We start from the raw sequence: 27,795 nt of genomic DNA, 5'->3' as shown, positions 1-27,795 counted from the left end.
ACATTGGTCTGCCAGCAATTTAATGTTAACTAGCTATTCAATGATTAAAAACAAAGAAAATACTATTCCAAGGGATAATTTAGAAATATTTACATTGGCGCACAAGGGCGCGATTCGCTCGCTTTGGGCCACGACGAAGTGTCACGGCGATGGCATGTCTCGGCCGCACGAGAAGCGCTTCTCGATCGACGACGCCTTCGAGGAGGAGCAGAGTTCACCGTCGGGGCCTCAGACGCACCCTTTGGCCAGGTGAGTGCAGGATTCGGCTACGCGGCGCTTCGTCTCGCTCCGCCCGCTGACCGCTGACCGCATCTGTTTCAGGACGTACAAGTGCGCCGACGACACCGCCTCCAAGGACTCGGACTCGCTAATCCACGAGTACGCCGGCGCGACGCCGACGGAGGCCTGCTGCTGGAAGCACCCCAAGGTCAAGGAGAACTGGAAGACGGTGTCGTGCGCCGTCGCGCTGCTGCTGCTCGGCGCCGCCCTGCTCGTAGGCAGCGCGTTCCTGTTCCTCTCGGCGAAGTACAACGGCAAGATCGGGGCCGTGTTCCTCTTCGCCGGCCTCATCCTCTTCCTGCCGGGCGCTTACCACGTCGTCTACATATGGCTGGCGGCCAGGGGTCGACGCGGCTACGACTTCTACCATCTGCCGCTCTTCACGAGGTAGACGCTAAGACTCGCATCTTATGATATACGTTCGTATTTTACTTTGTTTTATTTGTAAATATCTAAGGACGCCATCGATTTTACTCTTGTTTGTGCAATATCGCTCGACGCATTTTACTCGTTTACTTATCGATTGCCATCTCGTAACGACGTAAGACGATCTCATCTAAAATTTATTTATCAAATAGGTATTTTTATATCAATGACATGTATTTGTAATATGTATGTATGTATGTATGAATTATGAAAAAACTCATCTCACGATTTGTGTTTATCTATAGATTTATTATTATTTATACGTTTGTGAATGTGTTTTTAAATATGTACCAAAGGCGGTTTTATTAAAGGGAAACGTACCCGAGCGTACGTTGGAAAGGAACACGAGTGGTTTTATTCAGCACGGAAAACCCTGCAATGTAGGAAGCAACACGCACTTTTTTATTTCATTACATGTAATAATATAATAATATATTTTTATAAAAATTTGTTTAACAATAATACATTGTACGCAGACTTATCGATTCTAGTCTTACGAAAATTATAAGCGTCGAAACGACAAGAATCGAATCGAATACTGGTGTCGGCTCGCGCGACGTATTGCACGTTTCGTTAGCGTAAAATCCGTCCTCTCGCACGTTTCGCACACGAATCCCTATACGGACGATATTAAAATTGTACTCTCCCCTTTGAATACGAAACGATTAACAATATAAAATATATGCATATATTTAAAACACTTTGAGCGACGAGACGCGCATATAAACACGTATACGGAGAACGTTATCACTTTTTAAAAATACGCCGACGCGGCGGTCGATCGGCGTGAATAGCACCAAAAAGCACGAAGAGGGATCGTCGCGGATTACGCGGCGGCGTCGATGCGATCCGACGTCGATTCCGTTAAGTACGCTAGTCGCGACTTCGCTCGCTCCGCTTCGTCTCGACCTTCGCGGGTGTGAAAACATCTATAAGATCTTCGGTCGACTGTCGCGCGCGAGACGGAGACGACGGGGCGCGCGGTCACACTTCGTCGGGGGCCAGGCGAACGTCCGAACTGTTCTTGTGGTGGTCGACAGCGTCTTCTTCTCGGCCGGCGGCGGGGGTCGCGCCGGCCGGGACCGGCGAGGGCGCCAGTCGCGGGTGCTTCTCCAGGGCTCGTATCCTGTTTTCGTGCTTCACGATCATCGCCTTCAACCTTCGAATCTCCTCTGTGAACTCTTGAATTTGCTTATCCTGCAAACACGTCGACAAGATACGTTAATAAACAACGCACAAATAAAAGAAAATCAGATCAACGAAACGACATTTACTGTCATGGCTGGCGCTGGAGCGACGGGAACCGCCGCCGGTGTAGAATCTGCGACCGGAGACGTTTCGTCGTTCGCAGGGTTTTGCGGAGTCGGAGATCGACCTCCACGCGGACCTCTTCTGTCTAAAGCGTTAGGTTTCTTCACGACCAGTTGTTGCGTATTTCCAGAAACATATCCTCCTTGCACCAGCATGCAGCGATCCTGCCGGACAAATCATACAATTTATCGACATTTTAATTAATTTTAGTGTTCTCTCAGGATAAACGAGATAATACAAATTAAATATTAAAAATAACTTCTAACCATTGCCCACAGTATTTTTTCGTTATTTACCTTTCGCTGAAATCTCATAAATAAACTAATCCGAAGAATGAAAACTATATCACATTTGCTGTAAATATAAATTACTGATAACAGATAAATCTATAATAATCAATGTCACACTAAGCTTAAAATAAGTAATAAAACAAACAAGAGAATTAGTTCGTGATTATTCCGTACAGGGAATTTTCTGACATGGAATATTCCAGACTATTACATAAAAAGTATTGACAGACATTATAACTATTAGCTATTAAGCTTAAAAATTGTGGATGTTATAAAAAAAATAATGTTACTTTAAAAGTTCATGGTTACTTGGAAAATGTGACTTTTTACAATTTAGTTATTAATATTGAATATCTTCTTAAATTTTAATATGTAGAAATAAACTAATTCATAATTATAATAACAACTTTACGTAAGTACTTTAATTTAATTAAATTTATATTTATTTTAATATATCTTTACAATATCTTCAAACGTTTGCCCTGTTGTTTAGGAAAATTATTTTTCACGGTCGCAGAATATATAATAATCCTTCTTCCAAAGGCACTTTATTAGTTCTAAAGAATTCGACAGGTAAAAAATCGACAAAATTATGCATTCCTAATGTTTAAATCACCCATCATTTGGGCAAATTCTACTGGTAACTGGTAAAACCTAAATTCAAATTCTCTATTGACAATATTTTAAAGATTAAGATATTACATTTCAAACTTGTATTTATGAAGAATTTTAAATAGTAAAATATAAGTGCAATTCAAGTAAAAAGTTTTAACAGACAATATTATTATTAGAAAAAATGTTACTTTTCTAGTTTCTTTAGAAAGTTCATGGCTACTAGAAAAACATGTCATTAATATCATAACTTCAACAATCGGTTTTTGTGTTTTTCTCACGAAGTAAAAAAATGATTCATTGGATTAAATTTTCAATTCAAGTTGATTAATTTAACTTATTCGTTTATTGAAAATTGAAATATTTGAAAAATAATTGCACATTGAACTTGGAGTTTTTTTTTTTATGTAATTTTAAAAATATTTTTTGTACAGAAATTTCCTGTCTGCAAAAATCCAATCACCGAGTTAAATAAAAATCGCATGTCTGAAATGGTCAGTACTAGCCCATAGGACACCACCCCCACTACACGGCGCCGGCCCAGTGCCGGGTGAATTCATCCGGCAGGTGTGAAACCGGCCTAAAGGTTTTGATATGCGATGAAAATGCTTTAGCTTAAAAAATTTAACACTAGATTTACGGCACCCGGCAAATTGACAAGTTTTTGATTTGATTTGTAATTAGACAGTATTTTTTGACTATATATTTGAACATTGAAAATTTATTAACACCATTTTTATTTTCGGAAACTTTTTATTTTTGAAAATCTAGTCCCTATATACCTATTTTTGATACCCGTAAACCTTGTGTTAAAAACAGTAGATTTTTAGGCATAACAGAAATGGTTTGAACCCAAAAACTGATTCGAAACATCAAAAACATTGTAAATATTTTTAACAGTTTGTATTTGTTCCCTTTATTAAGTTTAATGGTGAACATTCTCTGCAGAGAATAAATTATTGGAATCAATTATTATAGCTTAATATATTATTTAAAAAATTACAGTTCATAAAAAAAAAAATATTTCAAAATTTCACCTGAAGTTTTTGCTTTTATGTTAAATATCATATAATAATATACAATATCATGTGTAGCAAAATACATTGATAATACAGGCGGCCCTCGACTTTCGAACGTTCGACTTTCGCACAATTCGCTATTTCACACATTTAAAAAAAAAAAATATTTTAAATTTAATTTTTAAAAAAAAAAAAAAAATATATATATATAAACACGAGTGAGAAACGGAAAAACTTGTGTTGATACGAACAAAAATAAATCAAGGACTCATAAACTTCACACGATTCAAGACAAAGATGGAAATTATTAGACGTTCTGATAGCGGTGACTCTTTTGCTTTGATACAAACAGGTCTACGATATGTTCAATTTTTCAAAATAAAAATATAATTAAGAAATACGTTCAAAATTGTGGAAAATAAATATATATTTCCGCAATCTTTAAAGATATGTTCCCAAAAAAACACAGCAAAAAATAACATGGATGAAATGGAAAATCTTTGTCATCGTGGATCGATGACCAACATCAAAAAGATGTCTCTCGAGTATTTCAATTATTCAAGCAAAAGCTCTTAGTTTGCACAAAGATTGGAAGGGTAGATTAAAAAAAGATTTCAACATGGTTTTTCAAGCAAGTAACGGTTGATTTTACAATTTTAAAATGAGGTATTCTTTTTATAATATTAAATTTACTGGAGAATCGGCTGATGCGGATAAAGATGCTGCAAAAGAATTTATTTCCTAATTATCTAAAATTATTGAAGATGGAGAATATTTCTCTAGCCAAATATTTAATGTAGATGAGACAGGTTTATTTTGGAAAACTCTTTAACAATGAAAAATATGAATGAAGCCTTCACGCACCTTGACAAATTTTTAAATATTATGGAAGATTGTGATCCCAATGGAGAACGCATATCTCAAGTGCGTGGGGCGATCAATAAAAACATAGCATGTTATAAAATACTATATGAAAAAAAGAAGAAGAATAGTAGAAAACAGTTAACTCTTGATAACTTTTCAAAGGAAACACTCACAAACCCCACTTAACGTGTCTCTTAAACGCCTCTTAAACATCTTATATTTACTTAATAAATAAATATTTTAAAATACACACAATTTCAATTTTTTTACTTCCCTCGACTTTCGTACATTCAACATTCGCACACATTTTCAGGAACCAATTATGTGCGAAAGTCGAGGGCCGCCTGTACTAGAATTGTAGTCAGCGAGTCTTCTATAATGATAATAATGATTAAATAATTATCGCAACGAATTAATCATCAAGTTTTTTCTAAGAATTGTTACTGCTATTAAATGGAGAAAAATAAACTGTCAAAAAAGACTGATATTGGTGTAGAATCCAGTTTTCAGGGTCACTGAGATGAACTTGTTAAAGTCAAAGTTAACCCCCAACGGCATGGGGAGTGAGAAGGGGAGAAAAATAAAATGACCCGAGATTAGAGACAAATCAATAGTTGAAAGTTCCGAACTTTTTTGATTACTATTTCTATTATAATAACTGCCAGGTTAATCAGCTAATCGTTTTCATAAAATAAAACCATCTTTTCCATGATTTTAGAAAGGGGGAGTGGTGGTATTTAGTGTAATGTAACCTCCACATCTTTGAAGGTTTTCTGATTTAATTTGTATCAGATGGTATTTTTTTACGACTTTTTATATTTGAATGGTGCAAATATATTAACACTATTTTTATTTTCGGAAACTTCTTATTTTTAAAAATCTGGCCACTATCTACCTATTTTTCATGGCACCCATCACATTGACATTTTTATGCCCATAAACATAATGTTAAGTAATAAAAAAATATTTTCTATTATAAACATCTTGTCGCTTTCTACGCACATTTATTAATCGCTAACTTATCATGGTCTTTAAATTTTTCCGCTAATATTTGGCACTGGAATCATCTCGACTTTTTGAAGTAGGTTAGTAGCTCCTGACCTATTTTTGAACACAAATTAACTTGTTTATTTTATCGCCACGCAATTTGACATTTACGAATGCGAAATACAATCATTAAAAAATTGTATTCAAAAACTTATTTTAAAATGTTGATTATTTAAAAAAAAAAGTATGTCCTAATTATCACAAATAAGTCACAGTGTAAACTCATATGTTTTATAGAGAAATTTCATAATGCAATATGTCTAAAGACGCATATTTAGTCAGAAATTAATGGCAAAACAGATCATTTATTTAAACTACTTACTGTTTAATTTAACCTTTTCACCGCAGATGGCTTCGATTTTAATAAGATTATTTTTTGCCAAAAATCAAATTAAAAAAAATCATTTTAAATTAAACTAATTTCATTTCAAATTAAACGTTTTAAAAATGAAATTAAACCATTAGATTTTGGATGAAATGTTTTAAACTTCAAATCAAAGCATGGTTAGTTTTAGACAACATAAGCATTCACCATACTTAGGAAGTGCGTGAGCTTGTTAAACGCACAAATCATACTCTAATTTTTCTATCCCCGTAATCGTCAATGATGAATCCAAATGAAGAAGTCTTTTCAAAAATTAAATTTTATGCTTGGAATTCTGGCGAATCCATCAAATCGATTAAATTTGGTGGACGTTATGGTGACACTCGTTTATAATCCGAGTGTAAAATATTCATCCAAAACAAATCGTTTAATTTGATTTGTAAAAGGTTTAATTTGAAATTAAAAACCGGTAGCAATAAAATTAATGTCAACAATTTCAAAATTATAAAAAAAATAAAAGGATTTAAAAAAATCATCAAGCAAAAAAAGGTCATGTCTACCAAATTCACCTATATTGACTTGATTATATTTAAAAAAATTAATTTAATAAAAAAATAAACATATACGTTAAGTAAAATAAAATATTTATATCAAATAAAACGATACGTTAAAATAAATAAATATAATAATTATACTCACTAGAAAAAATACTTTGTTGGTTTTATTTTTCCAGGTTGACTAAATTTAAATTTATTCTTTGATTTAAACTGAGTTAGATCTTAAAAAAATAATTGCTTTTCATCAGCGTTTATGAAAGCTCTGCAATCAGATTTGATTATTTTAAGTGCGGAAAATAAATTCTTCAGAGCACTCAATTATAAAAGAAAATTATGAAAAGGAGTCGGAGTCGGTGGATTTTTTACGACTCCTACTCCACAGCCTGGTTTTTTCTATTGTTTACATAAAATAAAACTAAGTTTTCCATCATTTTGGAAAGAATCATTATAATGTACAAGGGGGGGGGGGGGTTAATTGTGAATATACAAAGTGTACAAATATATTAGGGTAATAATAAAAAAGATCGCCGATTGCTAAATATATATTAAAAACTGTATGAAAAGTATTTTTTATAATTTGATTCTAGCATATACGAATACCAGGCGATAAAATAAAATTGCAGTGCAAAAATACTTGGAAATGAAAGATCAAAAGATATTTTTTATCAAATTGCAATAAATAATTATCATGGATAAGATTTTCTTAATATCATGAAGATTAAATTAAATCAAGAAAGATTCTGTAATATAGTGCTTAATTTAGCTCAAATAAATAATAAAATATAAATAGGTCGTTCATTAGCCATGCCAAAAATTTTGACGATTACAGACAGATAAACGTTTTATAGACTATAACCTGCTTACTGATAAGAAAGTCTCGTAGCAAATTGTATAGTGTATCGTTATAACGTAAATAAATGTGATATGAAATAAAATAAATATACATTTTCAGTTCCACGTTTAACGGAACGATTAACTAAACCTCTAAAATACATCACGAGAGGGTTTATTATTAGTCACTCTTCGGTGCAAAATTTTGAAATAATTTCCAATACGTATCAAATTTAAAATTAGTATCTGGTATGAGTCCAAAATTTGTGAATCACCGTTGCATATATAATTTGGCAGATCTAGAATGTTATTTCATTCCGACGAAAAGTAAGGAGAAAAAAATCCCAAATGACACTTGTTATCTAAAACTACGTGACAAAATTTGTAGGAAAAGATACCGTAGATTAAAAAGATATCGATTATTAAGCGTTGCTATGTTATTATTATTATTATTACCTTGAGAGAAATGGTGAGAGGCTCGGCGTTTTGCCCGCTGATCCACTCTTCCGCCGATAACGGGGCGACATCGCTCAGGGTGTCGGGATACAGATCTTCTTGGAAGAGCTCCGATTTTCTCGGCACGGTCATGGATACGATCTGAAACGGTAACGGTCAGGACGACGGAAGCCAAAGACGCGTTTTGAAACTATATTGGTAGTAATACCTGACACAGTCCGGAATTGTTGAGTCGGTAGAATTTGGTGATTTCGTTGGTGGAGACGTCGCAACCTCTCTTGGGCATCATTCCGATGCCTCTCTGAGGATCCGGAGTCTGGAACGTGTTGATGTAGTGCACGAAGGGCGGCTCCGGCGTTATCTGAAAGAGGGGGATAGGTGAGAGCGTCGGTTCGTCGCCGACGATAAGAATGCGATCTCCAGAATGGATTTTACCTAGCGGGCGACCTCTCGGAACGGGCAAACGGAAAGACACACGAAAATGTTAGAAGAGTCGACAGTTAAATACGTTCACAGCGGGCGAAGCGAGAGCGCGGAATTACCTCAAAGTATCTTATGACCGAATCGCCTTTTCCGCAGAGGAACACCATGCTGGTGTCGGGGTCGTACAGGGGGAACATGACACCGTTGGACGTGTCCAGCTCGACCATCACGATGGGTTCGTTGAGGGCGTCCGGCGCCCTCAGAGAGTACTGTCTCTCGGACATCCTGCTGAACCTGAGACGGAATCGGATCGTCGCTAATTCTTTCGGCAAAATAATAAAAAATAAAATAATCTTCCGCGTCTCACCCGGTGGTGAAGACCAGCCCGTGTCGTAGGAAGATGGCCCGTGACGCTTTTGTGCCCTCGTGGCAGACGGCCTCCTCTTCGATTTCCCCCGTCCTCGGGTCGATGAGCCTAGAGGAAGGAACGGTTTAGAGTCGGAAACGCAAAAGAAGGATAGCGACGGTGATTCACCTTATCTTCTTATCTTTACACGTAGTAACGAGCTTGGAGCCGTCCCAGTTGAAGCAGGCGGAGTAGACGAGGTCGGGGTGGCAGTCGAGCTGGATGAGCATTTCGCCCGTGCCCACGTTCCAGATGACGATCTGGTTGTCGGAGCCGGCGGTGAGCAAGACGTTCTGAGCGGTGGGATGCCAGACTACGAGGCCGACGCGCCGCTGATGGTACACCAAGTCCACCACGGGCTCGGTGAGTGTGCGCGAGAGACCACCGTCGGGGATCTGCCATACTTTGACGACGCAGTCTTCGGAGCCGGAGGCGATTACGTTGTCGTTGTGAGGGCACCAGGCGATGTCGAGCACTGGACCCTTGTGTCCGCCGACGAGCGGATGGTCTGGAGGTATGCGTCCGACCTGAAAGAGGGGGTGCAATAGAGCGGTAGAGCGATAGGGCGACAGGGGGAGCAGTCGACGGATACCTTGCTGTGGGGTAGGACTACGAAGGCGCCGCCGCCCGCCGACTCGACGATGATGGCCAGGAACTTGGGGTTGACGGCGCAGAAGGTCGAGTCCCAGGAGCTCTTGGAGACGCGCACGTTGTCGTAGCACTGCTCCCGCTTGAGCGCCTGGCCGTACACGTGCCGGAACTTGGAGCTGCGCACTACGCGGAAAGACATCTGCAAGAGGGAGTCGTCTCTGAGTCGGGGCTTCGCTGCGCCTGCGACGCGTGCGAGCGACGCGGCCGGCGCGGCGTCAGTGACGCCATATTTGGTAATGCGGCCGGCGCGAGCCCCACCGCCCCGACATATTTGCACATTTTCTATTATTACATTTTCATATTTACGGTAGTCGACGACGTGTAGCCGCACGACGTCGGGCCGCTCCTCTCTTGCGCGCGCGGACTGCACCAGCGCGCATGCGCCGCCGCGATTCCTATCGAGCAGTGGCTCTCAATTTCACTACAATATGTCATTCAATTAAATACTATAAATAAATCATATATTCTACTAGTCGAGTCCAAATACATTTTCCACTAAATTTAATTACATCTGTAGTAATTTAACAATTGCGAAACATACATTTGTTGTTCAAATCCAAACCTAATGCAACTTACAAACAACAATAGTCCAAAATACAAACTAAGCCAACTCATCTCTTGTATATTGCTCCATAGTTTGTCTGCACTCGAATGTTACTAATCGATATTATTATACCAACAACTTCTGATATAACAGCATTGGTCAAAGTGTATTCAAATCGAATTTTGGTCAATAAGAGGGCGTAAAAAATATTATTACTTCTCAGAAGTAAAAAATTCAAATCAAAAGCAACAAAATCGCAGTGGGAGCTTTCGGTAACTATTTAGAGGAATTTAGCCGGCAAAATACTATTCATTTTAATGAAATTGAAGTATTAAAAAAACAACCACTGACTAGCCTAGCCGGCCACGAATCAATCAAACTTTACTTGCCCAATGAAAGTTCTAAATCTTATTATAGTTTTAAAATTTTCATTAGGTTTTGTTCAAAATACCAGAGCTGTGGAGTCGTTAAAAAAAAACACGACTCCGACTACGACTCCGACTCCGACTCCGATTCCGATATTTACCAACAACACGACTCCACTCCGACTCCGACTCAAAAAAGTTTAATTTTATCAGGTATTTTTGGTATTTTTCTACACGTTTAATATTCATACACTATACACATTCATTATTACGCAATTAAAAATTCATAAATTTCATAATTTAAAAAAATGCTCGGAGTCGCTCATTTTTCACGACTCCGACTCCGACTCCAACTCCGGCCAAAACACCACGACTCCACGACTCCAACTCCGACTCCGACTCCACAGCCCTGCAAAATACAAATTAAGCTAACTCATCTCTCAGGGAGAAAATAAGCAAAAAAAGTACACACACGTCGCATCTTGCATATTGCTCCATAGTTTGACTGCACTTAGATATTAAAATATGTCTTAAAAATATGAAAGCTATCGAAATATTTAAAAAAACGACCACTGACTGGGCAACTTTTGTCCCCCCCTCTAAAAAAATCTAAAATGACGTCTAATGAGAAACTAGTCAAAACAGTGAACATCTCATGAATAATTATCTGTAACGAATACTTTTTCGAAGAAAAAATCCAAAGGTTTACCTTACGTAAATGCACAAAGAATTCGTTTTATGGAACAAAGTATTTATTTAAAAGCACATACATATTCTGTTAAATCATACACAGACATATGAGGACAACGTTGACAAAACGGACACGATGCTCTCAAGTATAATTTAACTTTTGTTGTTATATTTATCTGCAATGTACAACTATTTTACAAGAAAATGTTCCAGTTAAGCATAATTCTACGTTGTACGACAATTTTTGCAAAAGTATGCAGAATGAGAACCCTGATCAAAATAAATTGCAAGCCAAATTTTTATTTTTAATAATGAATATATTAAAATACAATAAATAAAAAAATCTTTAGAAGAAAAGTCTATTTTGACAATACAAACGTTAACCGATTTTCGTTAGACCTAATGCTGCTTTCTAAGAACTGCACAACATACACCACAGACACAATTTACTAATTCGTTTATATTTTCGAGCATTATAATACGGACAACGATCGTAGTTAGCATTTATTTGCTATTATCACGAATAATGATCATTACTTAGTATTGAAATGATTAAGCTTGCGTTAATTTAATTAACCTTTTGGTCTTTTTAATATAATAAGTTATTAATGCTGCAATTATTTTAACACCTTTATGTTAATAATAAATCTTGACAACAGATAAACTTAATTATGAAAGATAAGATAAGAAAAAATATACAATAACAATTGTTTCGGCTTAATTTTTTTAAATACTTATCGAAAAATTAGAAGTCTATTTTTAAAACCACATTCTTCCATTATGCAAAAAAGTTATTTTATATAGATTATTGTATACTTATCTAAGTTAATATTTTTCATTTTAAAACAAGTATAATACAATACATAACATTTGTCACAATAAAATTATGTGTATCTGAAATTACAGCATTGTATTATTTATTTGTTTAATACCCCTGATATTAAACGATTATGTGAGCAAAAATGAGCTTTTTAGTCAACAGGAAATTGTAAATTCTAATCGTATAACGGATTTTCCGGGTAGAGATAAGCATTCGTCACGATGATAAGCTGTCACTCTGATTCTTGTACAATTAAAAGATCTAAAAATTGTGGAAGGCTTGACATGCTCTGGTCTATTCCATAGCGATTAGTCGATTTAGTCCATCATTAAAAATGAAAAAAAGAACATTTAATAAATTTTAATAAATTGTAAAGTAAACGGCAAAAGCAATTAAAAAAAGTGAAAACGATCGGTTATCTAGCGTTCATATTAGGACTTTTTATAACAATATTACGACTTACAATCAGTGAGAATCGAATGAAGTATATCTAAACCAAATTTTGACCAATAGGACAATTATCATTTCTGAGAAGTTGAAAATTCACGTTAAAAGTAATAAAATCGTACCGTTGCCGTCGCAATGGAAACGCTCGTTACAGAGCGTTCCCACTGCGATCGCGCTGATACGATTTTATTGCTTTTGACGTGAATTATTGACGTCTGAGAAATGCTAATTGTTTTTGCGCCCTCCTATTGACCAAAATTAGGTTTGAATACACACTGATAAATATTATCATATCAGAAGTCCACAGTAATATCGATAAGGATTGCTATAATGTTTTTAAAACATAGTGTAATATCGAATTGCAGATAAACTAAGACGCAATACTTTCTGTACTTCTTCCGCTTATTTTGCCCTGACAGATGAATTGGCTTAGTTTGTATCTTAGAATTGACCTAATAAAAGTTCTAAAACTATAATTAGCTTAAGAACTTTCATTAGGTTAAGTTGGGTTTGATGTTGGCAAGTGCGGGTGTCTTAGCCCTAACGGGAATCAAAAGAGGACGCGATCGTGATTTTCAAAACTGGAATTTCTCGAGAATAGATTGTTGTTGACAGTAGTTTAAAGAAATGCTTAACGATTTACAACTTTCTGCGAGAACACTCTTAAAAGAAATGCGCTGGGATATACGAACGGATATGAACCAAATAGCCTATTATAAGGGTATCTTAAGAACTTTTTGGACTAAAAGAAAGTATTTTCATATTCGGGGATTCCAAATTATGGATCCCGATTCAAGAATGCTACGAACTAATGTGTCATAGAGGACGCAAATAACTGACGGATCGTCAAAGGGAAATGTGTATCTCATAACAAAGCCGAGCGTCTTGGAAAATTTATCACAGACGTTGTGTATCTGTAGAGAAACTCCACTTGCTCTCAAAAGTGATTCAGAAATCTTTAGTGGAAGTTTCTCTAGTCAAAATGTTCTCACCGAGATCGTATGAATAAACTGATTGCGATCGAGATCGATAAAATGACACAGTATGGCACTTTCCGACATTAAGGGGCAGACGGTTAACGGAGGCCCATCTCCAAAGATTATTTAAATGACTCTGTAAAGAGAAGTTCGCAACAGATCGAATGCATTTATACAATTTTAAATCATCTGCATATCGAAGAAAACTTGATTTTGTAACTCCCATATTTATGTCATTAATAATAACACAAAAGGACTGAGGGCCCAAGTTGGACCCTTGCGAAACGCCCGAAGGGGTGAAGTACTACACAAACTGTCTACGATCGCTCAAATAACTCGAGAATAGCCGAGTTAAATCATCCTAGGTCCAACAATTTTTGTAATATTAACCCATGACAAACTTTTTTGAATGCCTTCTCAAAATCTGTATATACGACGTCTGCTTGAATTACCGCATCGTCCCTACCTGTTCCCCTCCAAATGACGTCCCTGAAAAACACTAGGGCTTATATGAAATTTGAACCCAGGTCTGTTATTACTTGTATGTATAAACCAAAAAAATGGGTATACATTTACCTAATTTATTTATCAAACCGGTCATTTTCAGGTAATTGGTAATGCTAAAAATGGTCGGTAAAATAAAATCATTTGGCGAGCCACTGGTCTATAAGATTTGCTTCGTATTAGCGCATGCGCGCGAGATGAGTCTTGGCGTGTAGAAAACTAGTAGCGCGAGTGAGTAGATCGCCTTTCTCAGCTTTAGGACCGACTGGGAGAGGGGAGAGGATAGTAAAAGCCGTATGAGAGTGCCAAGGCGTTTATTGTCATTCTCTTATGATTTTCAGGGTCGGCCTGTCCTCGTAGTGCAGGTCGACCTTGGACGGATACACTACGCGCATCTTGCCCTCGCCGTCCACGATCTTCATTTGTTGCACGTCCAACTTGCGCGGCACGCCCAGTCGCGGCGCCTCCTCCCCCTCCCCCTCTCCGTCAGCGCGACCTCCCACTCCCATACTCATCGTTTCCAGCAGCAGCACGTCCAGCACCTTGCGGCACACCGTTTGGTTTGTCGACGACGTCACCTCCACCAACATGTTTTTCGTCTCGCGCGACATCTGATGGGCGATAAAATCATTTTTTTATATATACTGTGAAATAAGATACTATACATACTCCTGGCAATGGGCGCAAGAATCAGATATTTTTGAATAGAAATTTTATCTACAATTTACATATATTTCATTTTTTTAATATTGATAAAAGGCTAAATATTTTTATTTTATTTTAAATAACAACTAATTTAACCCCTCCCCGATCATGCTCGAGTTAACTCAGAAATTTGTAATTCGTGAATTTTCATCTTAAAAATCAGCACAGTTTTTAAGAAATTATCATAACATTTTTTTGTTTAAAATTAAATTTGTATGGATATTTTAAAATGTTTTACAACGTCTGTACATTTTTATAGCGCTGCATAGGAAAGGGTGGGTCCACGCATGAAGTTTTTAAGTTACTTAAAAAAAAGTACCGTGACTGGTAAATGGTTAAAAATGCAAATATTTACTATTTTTGTATCAAAATTTGTAACTAATAATTATATATATATATATATATATATATATATATATATATATATATATATATATATATATATTATATATATTTGTTTAAGCATTTTCGAGGGTTTAAAGTAATGTAACTAAAACTTATAAAAAATATTGTGCGAACCAAATAAAGATTAATTTTTTTTCTTGAGATGGCATTGTATACATTTATAATTTCACCTTGCGTAAAAACATAGAAACATAGATATTTAAAATTCAGCGAAAATAGTGGACTAATGTGTTAATTACATGTTTTATTGTTTCTAATATATCATAAAAATTTTAAAAATAGTTGCAAACGACTTTCGGTTACATTGATTATATAATTCACCTTAGTGTCCTCGCTATTGGTGATCGGCGGGAAGCTAATGACGTTCCCCGCGCTATCCTCGACGGACGGATACAGACTCTTGCCCTCCAAGAGGTAAAGATATCTGAAACGGGCAGATCGTTAGATCAAAAGCTATCAAAAATGAAAATTTTGACGTCGACCGCTCAATACTTGTGAATGCCCGAGTAGACGTTTCGCTTCTTCTCCTTCCGCAGTTCGTCAGCCTCCTTCCTCAACTGACCGTAAAGTTCGAGTCCGGAGCACTTGTTGACTCTGTTCAACGGTCGGATCTTGAGACTATGAGGCGGCCTGGCCACGTATACCAAATCGCCTTGAGGAAAAAACAGATTACAAGCGGTTCGAAGGGTCCGGTCGGAGGCGACGCGCGCGGCTCACCCTGGGGAATCTTGTCGAAGTCGTGGGTAGCGATCGTGGCGGCGTTGCGTCTCTCGCAGAGACCGTCGTGAAGCTTGGTCTGCACCTGGATGAATCGCTTGAACGTGTCTTCGTTGAAGGCGAGACCGCGCACCAGGCAACACACTATATGGGGCCGCACCGCTTTGACACTGTCCTCGATGCGCACGTTCGGCAGCGCATCGTCACAGCGCAGCACACGCATTCTATCGCACAGCGCGTCTGCGTCTTCATTTTCCTCTCGGCGAGGCTCGCGTTTTTCGGCTCCCTTCGACTTGCCTCCGCTTTTCTTGCCGCTCTTTTTGCTTTGAGGCGCATCCGCATCTCCTGCCTTCGGGCAGCTCTGCCTCACGTAATTGACGATCTGCTTGCTGCCGCACTGGTCGATCAACTTTTGCAGACGATTATCGGAGATCGGGTTGCTTTTCAAATTTAACTCTGCAACAAGGTAAACGGTTTTATAAATATTTTTATAATTAAAATTTAAATTAAGTATTACATTATGAAAGAAAAATAGTCATGCTAATAATAGCGAATTCAGTAATGACCTGATTTATTCGTTTCGTTATGTAACCACTTAATTCAAGTTATTCAAAACGTCACGAACGCCTTCTGAATATGAGACCATAAAAATAATTGAATAATTGCCTTGCAGATTAAAAGTTCACATGCAGCGAAGCTGTGATGATTTTTCATAGGCTGAAAGACATAATTTAAACAGCACTATGATTGGCTCAGCGTTGCAGGAACAGGGAAGGCATCGAGTACGAATAAAGAAGCTGCTATTTTTCCCAAAAAGATTATAGAGGATGGACTGAAACCATTTTGAATGTTAACGAAACATAGCCGCTTAAAAAAAATATGGGAATACAAACAAAAAGACTTAACTGAGATTGTTTGATTGTCAAATCTATTTTTCTCTATTTTCAAGTAAAAATTTGTGTAATTATAGGAAATGATCAGAATTTTTCGCTATGTGCAATTTTTGTTTACACAATAATCTCCAGTCCGGGACTTAAATCAGGGTCAGAATTTATATTAAATAGTAAGAATTATTTTGACCGATAGAATTATTTTTTTCAGTTGGCAATAGTGTTGTTAATGCTGTAACGCTGAAGATTGATACAACTGGTCAATCTATCATATGCACGTTGTTTGGTTGGGCTTGCAACATTGTTAGAAAACAACAAGCCAAACGTGCTATCCACCATTGCTCCGTTGTTAATCCCGCTTCGTTCACTGCATCTTACATACAATTAAGTAGATTCGTCGAGTTATTCATGGGGTGTTCACTGTTCCGAACAATGCTCGCTCGTATTTAACCAGTCCGACAGTTTAAGTGCGAGCGAGATATTTTATAAGATATTTCTAAAATAAATAATTTATTTTAATTATTAATTATTTTAAATGTTATAATATATTTTTAATTCACATGATAGTTCTATATTTTATTCTGACCGTATGCTATTTTTATTCTAACAATTTGATTTTTATTCTGACCCTGAATAATATGTTTATGATTTACTGAGATTTAATTTTTATTCTGACTGAAAGTTGATTTGAATTCTGCCAATTTATTTTATTGCCAATCATAAATAGCAAGTAAGAATCATTTTCTTAAGCTTAAAAATATTGTGGAGCGCCAAGGCGATAAATAATTTGACTGCAAGGATGCAGTGAAAATCATAGAAGTTGCAGGCTGGTGATGGCGAAAGAACTTTGTTTTTATTAAGTCAAAAGTTGCTCACAATCGCAGTAATTTATGACAGTAATGGGAAAAGTGCTCGCTTTGTTTAAAACTCGATTTGGAGGCCAAATCTATTCAGTTTTTAGACTAATTAATTTCCATAACAAAGAATAAGGGTTTCTCAAGAACTGAGAATGCCTATGTTGAATATGTTGGATTCGAAATATTTTTTTAATAGTGTAAATAAAATATTTTCGTTTAAATTTTGGGCCAAAAAATTGAGACGGTAGAGTCAATAGAAAAAAAATGATGCATACATTTTGGATTAGCTCCGGAAAGAAAGTCATAGACACTGTCGGTGAAGTCCGATAAAAATGAATATACACGAAAAAAAATTGTATTTTTGCCTAAATTACAGCCTGGGTTCAATATAACCAACGGTTTCTTGATCATTCGATAAGAGTTCTTTGATTAATATAAGTAAAATAGCAAAAATGCATTTTAAATAACAGTACATTGCTGGTATTTAGGTAATGTTTATATTTAAACAGTGAAAATGGTTCAATACGAAATTGACAGACTTTTTATATTTGAACAATATTACCACTATTCTTATTTTGAATGACACCCGTAAACCTAGTGTTAAACAATCTTAGCATTACTTTGGTAAAAATGATTTATTAGTTAATATTTTTATGAAAACTAACCATCAGACAATAATGCAATGGAATACATTGAAATGGATAGTGATATAAAATTGTAAATAACCTTTGAGCTTAGGCGCGTCGGCCAGCTCCTGAGGCACTACGGCGATCAGGTTCTCGGATAGGTCGAGATTCTTAAGCGCGGGCAGCTTGCCCAAGGCGGCGGGGATCTCGACGATCTTATTTCCAGCCAGCCTCACGTCCGCCAAGCGCTCGTGCTCGGAGCGGCAAGCGTCTGGGAACACGGTCAAGCGGTTCTGGGAGGCGTCCAGCTCGCGCAGCTGCGGCAACACGAGAGTGGGCAGCTCGACTAGGCGGTTGCCGCTGACGTTGAGAGCCGCGAGCACCGGCAGTCGCCCCACCTCCGCGGGGATGGAGGTCAGCCGGTTGCGCGACACGTCGAGCACTCGCAGCTCTCGCAGCAACCCCACGGCCGGGTCCAGGCTCTCCAGCTCGTCGTTGAAGAGCAGCAGCTCGCGCAGGTGCCTGAGGCGGCCCACGCACGAAGGCACGCGACGCAGCTTGGAGGCCGACACGCTCAGCAGGGAGAGCTGCTCCAGCGAGAACGCCTCCTCGGGCGGCTCGTCCCTGCCGTCGCCGCGCAGCACCAGCTCGCGACGACCCTCCTCGCGAGCGACGCGTACTTCCGGCCAGGGGTCCATCTCTGACCGACTGACGTTTTGCGCTCGCACGCGGGCCGGACGGACCTTCCTACCAACTTGACCGACGAAAAATCAAATACACACTACTTCGTTTTATTTTTAACTACCTAGGTAGTTGCATTTTGAATACGATTGTTTTGAAATACATTTTATTAAAATGGGACAAATTAGTGTAATGGATCGACAAAAATCAATATTCAACACCATTTCGCTATTTAGTCGGCACACGCTGCACTCAATAAAATTTATATACTTCAGATACATAACATAAATCAAATGTGTTCAATGTGAATGTTGTAGATCGTCAAAAAATTATGTTAGAATGTATATGATTGTTGATGTTGTTGTAGCTCGATTTGTAAAAAAATATTTATATTGTTTATGTTTTATTTTACTTCGAACGGGGGCGCCATTTGATTATATTTAACACAGTATCACACACGTCAATTGAGAAGGGCGGATGCCTCATTCACTGCAAATTTATATAACTCAATCTATGCCTAATTGCCACCGTCACAACGTCAAACCTCCTCTTCGAAAAAGCTGAAATGACGTCCCTATACGGTATAGGAAGTATTAATAAAATTGATTGTTCACTTCAAAAAATTCAGATCAATTCGTCCTCTAATAATAAATCCGAGCACAAAATTTTTCGTAACGACTCATTTTTTTAGCACTCGTGGAAATTTGTGCTTTTTAAACCTCTTATTGTTATTTTCCAGCGTTTAAATTAATTGAAAAATCGCTTTTTTTTTTAAATTATATTTTTGCGTAGCAAAAAAGCATCAGTGCTGCCAGTCGCTGAACATCCGCTCCAGGCACGCCAACCGTCAAAAAAGTTTTTAAAAATAATAAATTGTATTTTGTGACGTGTTTTAGGGTTGATAAAATCTAAAAAATACACTTCGACACGGCGAAAGTTGCCACCTGGCAACGCCGGGCCTTTGGTGACATACGTCAAATGCCGCACTCGCTATGACGTTCCTCACCAACTGGGGCGATTTCGAAAAGGCGGCCGAAAGGCTGTGCGTCGACAATCCCTCCAAGGTCAGGTGCACCCTCAAGTACAACGATGGAAAGGGCCTCGCCGAGATTAAAGTCACCGACGACGTAAAGGTTAGCTTTTTCGGTTCTCGCACCGTCGATTCGTTCTCACGGTCCTGTTTCTGTTTCAGTGCTTGCAGTACAGAACTGGCCTCCAGCAGGATCTGAGGAAGTTCGACAAGTTTCTGCTCAACTACATGAGGACCATGGTCAAGGACTTCTAGTTCATAATATACTGTTACTTTTTTTACTACTCGTTCAATAAAACCGCGCACTCGCGATAACAAATCTTTTATTCAAAATAAGTCAAAATAACAATGTATAATATAATAAGAAATATGCTTTTCGTTGGCCATTTTCAACATTCGTACGAATCAAAACTTAAGTAGCTATAAAATCTTCGACTAAAAGTATCACAGCGCCCGGAGAGCTTTCCTGCGTTCTCACCGCCGGAGACCGGCTCCGTCGGATTTATTCTCTCGAAGGCACTTAGTAAGTAATTCGCGATGCGACTGTTAAAGCTATTCGCTGCGAGAGTTGAGCGATAATCGCAAATAAATACAAAACTGGCTCGACGTATTGCACCGAAACGCTCACTCGTAAAACAATCGTACAAAATATATAAAAAAATACTCTTACTTTCAGTCCTCTTTTTGAATAGTTAACGTACATTATATATATATATATACTGTGCGGTTGTGAAACCCACGTAGACGTGAAAAACGTATACATAATAATATGACGGTAATTTTGTTTAATTGGCCGAATTGTTGTATTGCGGTCGCCCGGCCAGCTCTAAGAGATATCTGTCCGGATGGTCCATCCAATCGGCGGCGGAGAGTTTGACTTGGCGCTGCCGCTCCGCTTCTTTGAATTGCCACGTTTTGATTTCCAACTGCGTTTCGCGGCTCGCTTGATCTCCGCATCCCCACACCTGTGACGGAAAATTGAGCGTAACCAACCACACAAAGCGACAATCGTGACGTCGGTATCGCTCACCTCCATCGCCTCGATAGGATATTTTATGCCTCGAAATTCAAACTTCTCGAACCCTTCGTCTATCGCCATCAGCGGTTTTCGCGGATCGGAGCCGGCTCTCAATCCCTTGGGGTAGCCTCTGATGTGAGTGTTCAGATAGAGCATCTTGGGGGCCATCTCGAGCACGCCGAACCTGAAACCCATAATTCTAGTAGAGTCTTTGTCGAGCGATCGTCGCGTCGCCGAGGTCGCTCACTTGGGCTGCATCTGAATCAGAGCGGACTCCGGTCCCCCGGCGTACAGGTGCGACTCGCGCCATTCGACGGGACTCGCGACGCACAGGAGCACCCTGTCGACGAGCTCGTCGGCTACGCCTTGATTTTTAATGTTGCCTCCGAGCAGCAGCACGAGCGTCGGACCGTGATAAGCGAGGACGTGGTGCAGGAACCGATTGGATCCGAGTCCGTGCTCGTTAGACGCATACAGCATCGTCCAGTGCGAAGGCAGCAGGCAGACTAGACGCGACAGAAACTGTACGGACGCCAAGTTGGTGCCTAAGAGAGACGATAAAGATCAGCACGGTTCGCGGATATGAGCGAGATATTCAATATTACCAGAGTTTCCGGAGTTGTTTGCGCTGCTGTGAGGCAGGGAATAAATCGGCGGAAGCGAGCCGGCCAACAGCCACGCCTGGCTGACGGGTAGGAGCGGAGCGCTGTGACACGGGACGCCGCTCGGAGGCGTCTCCAATACGGGAGTGGCTAGTTCTAATCCGGAGCTCTCCTCGGATACGTCCGTGTCCATGTTTCTCCAAGCGGTAGACAATATGTGGACGCAGTACCTTATTATTTATGCTATTAGTAACGGAGAATAATTAGATAGCTCGTATAAAACGCTTCACACCTGTGCATCGGCAATACGACTCTGTGGCAATGCTCGCTCAACCAACGGCTTATATAATTGGCGCTCAACGTGCGCTTGTGGTGAAAGCAGGAGTCGATCACGGCCGTCAGGGTGCGGTGTATCTGAAACGATCGAATTTAGTCAAAATCGAAATGAGAGAATCGTATATCCGAAAGGAGCTTTGACTCACCGCGAAACACGAACGCGGTCCTTCGCTATAGTGATCCATGGAAAGCTTGTAGCACGTCATGAGCAACGTTCGGAGACCTTCGGGCGCCATCGCCTCCTCCTCCTCGGCGTCGCTGAACATCCTGCGGAGCGAGAGAGTCGGTCCTAGAGATCGGAAAGGACGGCTGGAGGGAGAAAGATCTCACCTGACGTAAGTCTCGATGACCACCGCGTCGTCCATGATGCCCAAGAAGCGCTCGGACTGCTGCCTGAACTGCGACGAGGTAAGGTGTCGCGCTTTGCTTTTGGATAGCGCGAGCAAGTGTCGGAACAGCCTTGCGCCCAGCTCCGGATATTTAGGAAACAGGTGCACCTGCGGCACAAAGACCGTCGTTCATTCGCTCGGCTGTCGATCCCGAAGGCTATATCTCACCGTGAAGGATCGTTCGGTCGCGCCGCTGACGCCCTCCTCATCGTGCGCCCTTTTCGAAAGGATCTGACAAAAAGAAAACGACAGTGAATTTACATGCGATTAAATTTATTTATACGTTTTATATATGTTTTTTTATACATCACATCGATACAACAGTTTTTGGAATTAGTGAAGTTCTAACGAAGGCAATTTTTGCATCATTAAATTATAATAAATTTATATGTCAACTTTGCTCGGGCACAAACTACAAAAATGTCTATTATATAAGCAATCAAATTCGCCAAAAGTCCTCGCCATAAGCAAGTGAAAAATTTTTTGCATTTTATTCGTAGTAACAAACAAAATTCAGCAATTCGCATTGCATTACAAGTAAACTTATAAAATGTTTAGCTAGATATCTCGACTAAGACCTTTAAAGGGAACTAAAGAGTAATCCAACTTCAATTTCCAAACTGTTTTTAAAAAAACATAAATTTAAGGATAATGATAATGGAACAATGCAAAGTTAAAAGAAAAAATGTGGTATCTTTTGAAATAAAAGCAATAATAAAAAAACATATTTACAAAGAAATTGAATATCATCTTAAACTTCAGTCGTCAGTTAATGTGAGTCAAATTAAATTTATTACATCATTCATGGCTTTGTTATGTTAATAAAAATTACATTAGTCATTTTACAATCTATGTATGTGTGTGAATAAAAGAGACACTAATCTAGAGCAGCGATAGCGAATCTATGACATGCGTGTCACAGGTGACACACATCATTTACGGAAGGATAAAATAAAGATGAAAATTTGAAATCAATATAAATAAAAAAAAAATCTGCTTTTAAGGATTAGATGACGAAATGCATTGATTTTGTTTGTTACTTGTTTATCATTACGGCGCCCGCCACGCGGAGCAACGCTCAAATTTAATAGTTGCGAAACGTAAATTTGCTGTTCAAACCCAAACCTAACTTAAACGAATATAACAACGGTATAATGCAGAGAGCAGCGAATTATTTATGGGGTGTTTCCTGTTCTGACCAAATTATATTATTACGAATATACAAAAGGTGACCAAATTTTGAAAATAGCAAAAAGGACACTAAAATAAAAAGGGTCATTATTGCTGCTGGAACTATGAAAAAAGGTTATTGCGGAAATTTTTGTTTGAGGACAGATTGCCGCAAGAGCTAAAAAAGGTCATTTATGTCATGAAATTTGTGAAATTGTTTATGGAAGCTTTTGGACGTCTTGTTTTGATGCTTTTCGTTGTATCTGAACGTATAAGAGTTTGTCGATTGAAAGTGCAAACTTAAGAATCAGAAAGAAATCGTTAGGAGATTGAAAACGAGTAGGACTCCGAACAATAAATTTGGGGTGCTTGGACACCTTTAGCACTGAAAAATCTAGCGAAGCTTCACTCACATTATATTAAAACCACTAAAAGAACCCAGCTGACATATTATATTAGTAGCATATTATTTAGTTTTTATGGTCTAATACTACTGATCATTAGATACATTAAACATTAGAGGTCAAAAAGGTAGATTCTACTTGTCATGGGAAATACCATCAGCAAATATAAAGGGACATATATGCTCAATATAGTTAAGAATTATAACAAAAATAAATGCAACTGTGAACGAGAGATGTCTCTAAATTAAAATTGTACAAATATATTATACTTCCAGATCCTATTAAGAAATACAGTGTACAAGGCGATAGGAAACAATCATCTGTTCAACATCCTCAATGAACGAGAAAAATAATTACAAGGATTGAAAAATATTTAAATCACAGGGGTTAATAAAACAATACAATAAATAGTAATATTTTCAATTACATCAAGTGAATCTAATATGTTGTTAGTTTTAAACAAAAAACACGCGAATTATTCGAAAGTGCAAGGAGTAAATTTAAAATTATCAATATCTTACGTGTTAATTAGAATTTTTTTGTTTATCTACATATTTCTATCGGAAAAATATATTGATAATTCTAGCTTGGAATATAAATACGTTTACTTTACAATGAATAAAGATCACGATTGAAATACCTTTTATGTCATATTTGGTAAATCAGATTGTACGATAAATGGGGTTTCCGTCAGGCTTCGAAAGAGTGCTCTATGGCACGCTTCAAATATATAAAGTATAGTATTTATTTATATGACACGCATAAAATAATATTAAAAATCTACTCATAACAATTTTCATACATTGTATCTTAATAAACTGTTCCAACCAAGACTTCTAATAAGATGTCTTCAAAATATAAGTATATTCTAATGAATATGCTCTTGTGGTCTTTTGTGGTTTCAACTACTTTACATTTCTCCATGATTTTTAAAATTTCTTTGAAATCGAAAATTAACCTTACTAATTTTTTTACTATATAATGAAGCCCATCTCAAATCATCTCGCCGGGTCTAGCTTTTTATAAAATGTTACAATATGAAATGTGTTAATGTTGAACGATTTGTTTCAATGGATTTCAATATTTTAAAATCATTTATAAACAGAAAAAACAACAGTTGCAGCACTCAAAGTACTCTTGTAACAAATTGTTCGAGTTACGAATGAACAATTCACTTTATCAAAAGCCTTCTCAAAATCTGTATATATTACATCTATTTAAGTTTGTTTTGGAAGATTTTATCACGGTAATTTGTAGGCGTAGATCTAAGTCCACGTTGTTGATTAAAAATAAATTACAGTGATTGAAAATAAATCTATGTAGAATAATTTGGAACAATTTTGTCAGCCATCTGTAAATATTATGAATCGTCACTTTTGTGCATTTCTTAACATCTGAGAATACAGAATTGAACAAAGAAAGTTTGAGAGTGAACTGTAAAGGTACAAGAAGACTTATTAACAAAATAATGGCATACAATAAAGATAACGACTTCGAATTCACCTTGGAGAGTTTGTCGACCGGCGCCAGTCTAGCCGCCCCCTGCAGGTCGGCCGCCGAAGACGACGACGCCAGCGAAGGTCGCGGCTGGGCGGCGGGCTTCGGCTCGGGCTCGGCCTTTTCCCGGCTGCGGTGAGCCCCCATCGCGAGCTGGCAACACTGCCACCTTGTCAAACGCGTGCGATAATTTTTTTTTCATTTTTACAAATTTATTCACGTCGAGGGTCGATCGACTTTGGAATCGCCAAATCGTAGACCTGTATCGATGTCGTCGAATAAGTAAAAAATACTTTCGCGTTAAATTAACTTTCAGGGGAGACTTTTTTAAAGTGGTAACACCAAAGCAAAAAATATTATGACGTTTCTTTGGTGGTTCGTACACACTATGTTACGACTCTCGCGCATGCGCAACCATAAAATATTGAAGTTGAAACTAATTTAATAAATTTATACTTGTAAAATAAACTCATTGTTGTTCTATTTAATTACTTATCTATTTATTCATAATTATTTAACTCGGATTTTAAGAAAATATTATTACTTGAAAACCCTAATTGAATCGTATAATAAACTTTAGCAACTATAAATAAATATAAAGAAAAAAATCACTAGCAGATTTTTTTAAATATAAAATCTAAAAGTTATAAAAAATAAATTAAATAAAGAAGTAGACAAGAATACAATTTGATATTTAAAAAATATATAACTATTAACTGGCGATAATTGGTAAAATTGGTGTGCAAACTAGCATTGCTTTTTGTACACATTGTCGTACATTTGCTATGGCAATGTGTTTATTTAGTTGGTTCGGCTACATTATGATGAAATGCTGCAAACCCCCAATATTTGTTTTTTTCTATCAATGTAGCGGCTCAATCCGGCTAATTGCCACCAATCACCGTCCATCGTCAAAGTTTCATCCGAACGATACAAACGCTATTTCGCATTTTCCCAAGGTATACAACGTTGGCCATAATAATAGGGCACCCATAAAATGGTGTGTAACTTTTTAAAAGTGCATAGTATTACCGAATTATTTTAACATGTACCTAATTTTAAACGTAATTCTGAGAACTATACAAAAGAATTTGTCGTTTATAATTGCTCAGTTGAGTTTTAAAAAGGGATTGTAGGTCTAATTGTTCAGTCCCCGCTCAAGTGACTATTATATTCAGTTGCGTGATTTCGTCCTTTACTTGTCGTTATCATTTTTTTATTTAATAATATATTTTGAATATTATATAAACATTTAAAAAATGCCGAAAAACCCGCAAATTAAGTGAAGCTAAAAGAGCGAATATAATTTTATTTCATTCGCATACTGCATCTTAGCGACTGAATATATCGGAAATTAGTAAACATAATATATTAATTGTTCACGACAAGCTGCCCAAAATGCTATGAATTGTGGTTCTTACAAATCAAAGCCAAGAACTGGAAGAAAGCATAAGACAACTACTCGGGAAGATCTAATGTTGATTTTCGAATCCTTAAAAATCGTCGAAAAATTCTTTATAACTGGTTGCTAAAGTCTCTGCAAGCGGAGGTTAAGAAGAAGGCAACGATGCGGGACTCAGAGGTTGTAAAGCCCGACACAAACCGTGGCTTTCAGAAATAAATAATACTCGAAGGTTAGAGTAGGTCCGAAAACACCAAGATTGGACATCTGAAGATTAGGCGAAAGTCATTTGGTCCCATGAATCCAACTTTAAAATTGGTTAATATAAAAAATATTAAGAACTCAATTTATTCAAAAATTTCTGGAGTAATAATTTTTTTAAATAATCATACTTTTTAACATTTATTTTTAAGTTTTTGCGACCCCTGGTGTCAAAGAGTTTGAAAAGAATAATTTATCATGATCCGTGGCTTCTGTAAAAGCTAGTTGCAGCGTCAGCCTGATCTTTCCTGTCACAAGCAAAGCCACATCATCCGCGAAGGTGATCAGGATCATATCTTCGGTCATGGGCACTCGCAGGAGTCCGTCGTATGTTACGTTCCATAGAGCAGGTCCGAGTACAGAGCCCCCGAGTGACTCCTGCCGTTATTTCTTTTCGATATTTCGTGCCCGTGTATTCGTATTCCAGCATTCTGTCGGAGAAGTATAGTCCATCCAAGATGTTAGCGCTCATCATCGTTGTGTTGGAAATAAGGGTGCGTATACGAATGCATGCATACATATACAGCTTTTTTTTGAGAACGTTACTAATACTAAATTAGGGCTGTTTTAGGGGTAGGGTGACCATATGTTGGCAATTGAATTAAAAATTATAATGTGTTATATGTTTATTATAAATTATTGTCATGTTGTGTAATTTTATAATAAATAAAACAATTTCTGTAATATTCTATTGGTATTTTAAAAAATATTATATTATACAGAAATTCAACCTGGAGAGTGATTCCATAACTGCTATTCATGTTTTTGAGTTAAATATGTATTTAAATAAACATAATTAGTAAGAAAGTGATATTTTACATTTTCTTCAACAAATTAAATTAAAAAATTAAAATGAATTGCACTTGTAATTTCACATGGTCACCCTATTATATTTTCTCACCAATACTGTGACGATGAGCGTTCATGGTCTGTGTTTGCATGGCAGGGGTAGGGAACTTGT

General features: G+C 37.6%; 5 protein-coding genes across 8 annotated transcripts; 2 read left to right on the top strand and 3 right to left on the bottom strand.

Moving 5' to 3' along the window:
• The first annotated feature begins 125 nt into the window (after positions 1-125).
• LOC148232565 (transmembrane protein 134) lies at positions 126-1,048 on the top strand. Its single transcript, XM_088192632.1, has 2 exons — positions 126-249; positions 322-1,048. The coding sequence occupies exons 1-2, from the start codon at positions 155-157 to the stop codon at positions 668-670; spliced, it is 444 nt and encodes a 147-aa protein (XP_088048758.1). The 5' UTR covers positions 126-154; the 3' UTR covers positions 671-1,048.
• A 38-nt stretch (positions 1,049-1,086) lies between these two features.
• coro (protein coronin) lies at positions 1,087-9,863 on the bottom strand. 4 transcript variants are annotated; one of them, XR_015810729.1, is made up of 9 exons: positions 9,790-9,863; positions 9,439-9,636; positions 8,976-9,373; positions 8,808-8,915; positions 8,453-8,734; positions 8,226-8,378; positions 8,018-8,158; positions 1,980-2,180; positions 1,087-1,902 (listed from the first exon to the last, which is right to left on the bottom strand). XR_015810729.1 is itself a non-coding variant. In XM_088192627.1 (9 exons), the coding sequence occupies exons 2-9, from the start codon at positions 9,634-9,636 to the stop codon at positions 1,690-1,692; spliced, it is 1,587 nt and encodes a 528-aa protein (XP_088048753.1). In that variant the 5' UTR covers positions 9,790-9,863; the 3' UTR covers positions 1,087-1,689. The 4 variants fall into 4 exon arrangements, 2 of the variants coding, with proteins under 2 accessions (XP_088048753.1, XP_088048752.1); XR_015810728.1 differs by having other exon boundaries at positions 9,804-9,863; XM_088192627.1 differs by having other exon boundaries at positions 8,560-8,734.
• Positions 9,593-20,074, top strand: Srp9 (signal recognition particle 9). The gene is made up of 3 exons (XM_088192633.1): positions 9,593-9,730; positions 19,622-19,858; positions 19,918-20,074. The coding sequence occupies exons 2-3, from the start codon at positions 19,718-19,720 to the stop codon at positions 20,008-20,010; spliced, it is 234 nt and encodes a 77-aa protein (XP_088048759.1). The 5' UTR covers positions 9,593-9,730; positions 19,622-19,717; the 3' UTR covers positions 20,011-20,074.
• On the bottom strand, positions 14,144-18,813 carry LOC148232563 (leucine-rich repeat-containing protein 47-like). The gene is made up of 5 exons (XM_088192628.1): positions 18,145-18,813; positions 15,672-16,127; positions 15,447-15,606; positions 15,276-15,378; positions 14,144-14,455 (listed from the first exon to the last, which is right to left on the bottom strand). The coding sequence occupies exons 1-5, from the start codon at positions 18,740-18,742 to the stop codon at positions 14,165-14,167; spliced, it is 1,608 nt and encodes a 535-aa protein (XP_088048754.1). The 5' UTR covers positions 18,743-18,813; the 3' UTR covers positions 14,144-14,164.
• LOC148232561 (uncharacterized) lies at positions 20,062-25,335 on the bottom strand. The gene is made up of 9 exons (XM_088192629.1): positions 25,178-25,335; positions 22,269-22,331; positions 22,042-22,208; positions 21,858-21,978; positions 21,668-21,789; positions 21,379-21,605; positions 21,021-21,318; positions 20,786-20,957; positions 20,062-20,720 (listed from the first exon to the last, which is right to left on the bottom strand). The coding sequence occupies exons 1-9, from the start codon at positions 25,316-25,318 to the stop codon at positions 20,541-20,543; spliced, it is 1,491 nt and encodes a 496-aa protein (XP_088048755.1). The 5' UTR covers positions 25,319-25,335; the 3' UTR covers positions 20,062-20,540.
• Positions 25,336-27,795: the final 2,460 nt, after the last annotated feature.

Source organism: Plectrocnemia conspersa, unplaced genomic scaffold, assembly GCF_051122295.1.
Source record: "Plectrocnemia conspersa isolate PC_06_02 unplaced genomic scaffold, ASM5112229v1 ptg000009l, whole genome shotgun sequence".
NCBI lineage: Eukaryota > Metazoa > Arthropoda > Insecta > Trichoptera > Polycentropodidae > Plectrocnemia > Plectrocnemia conspersa.
Note: the sequence above shows the minus strand (reverse complement) of the source record. Positions and strands in the feature narration are given on the sequence as shown.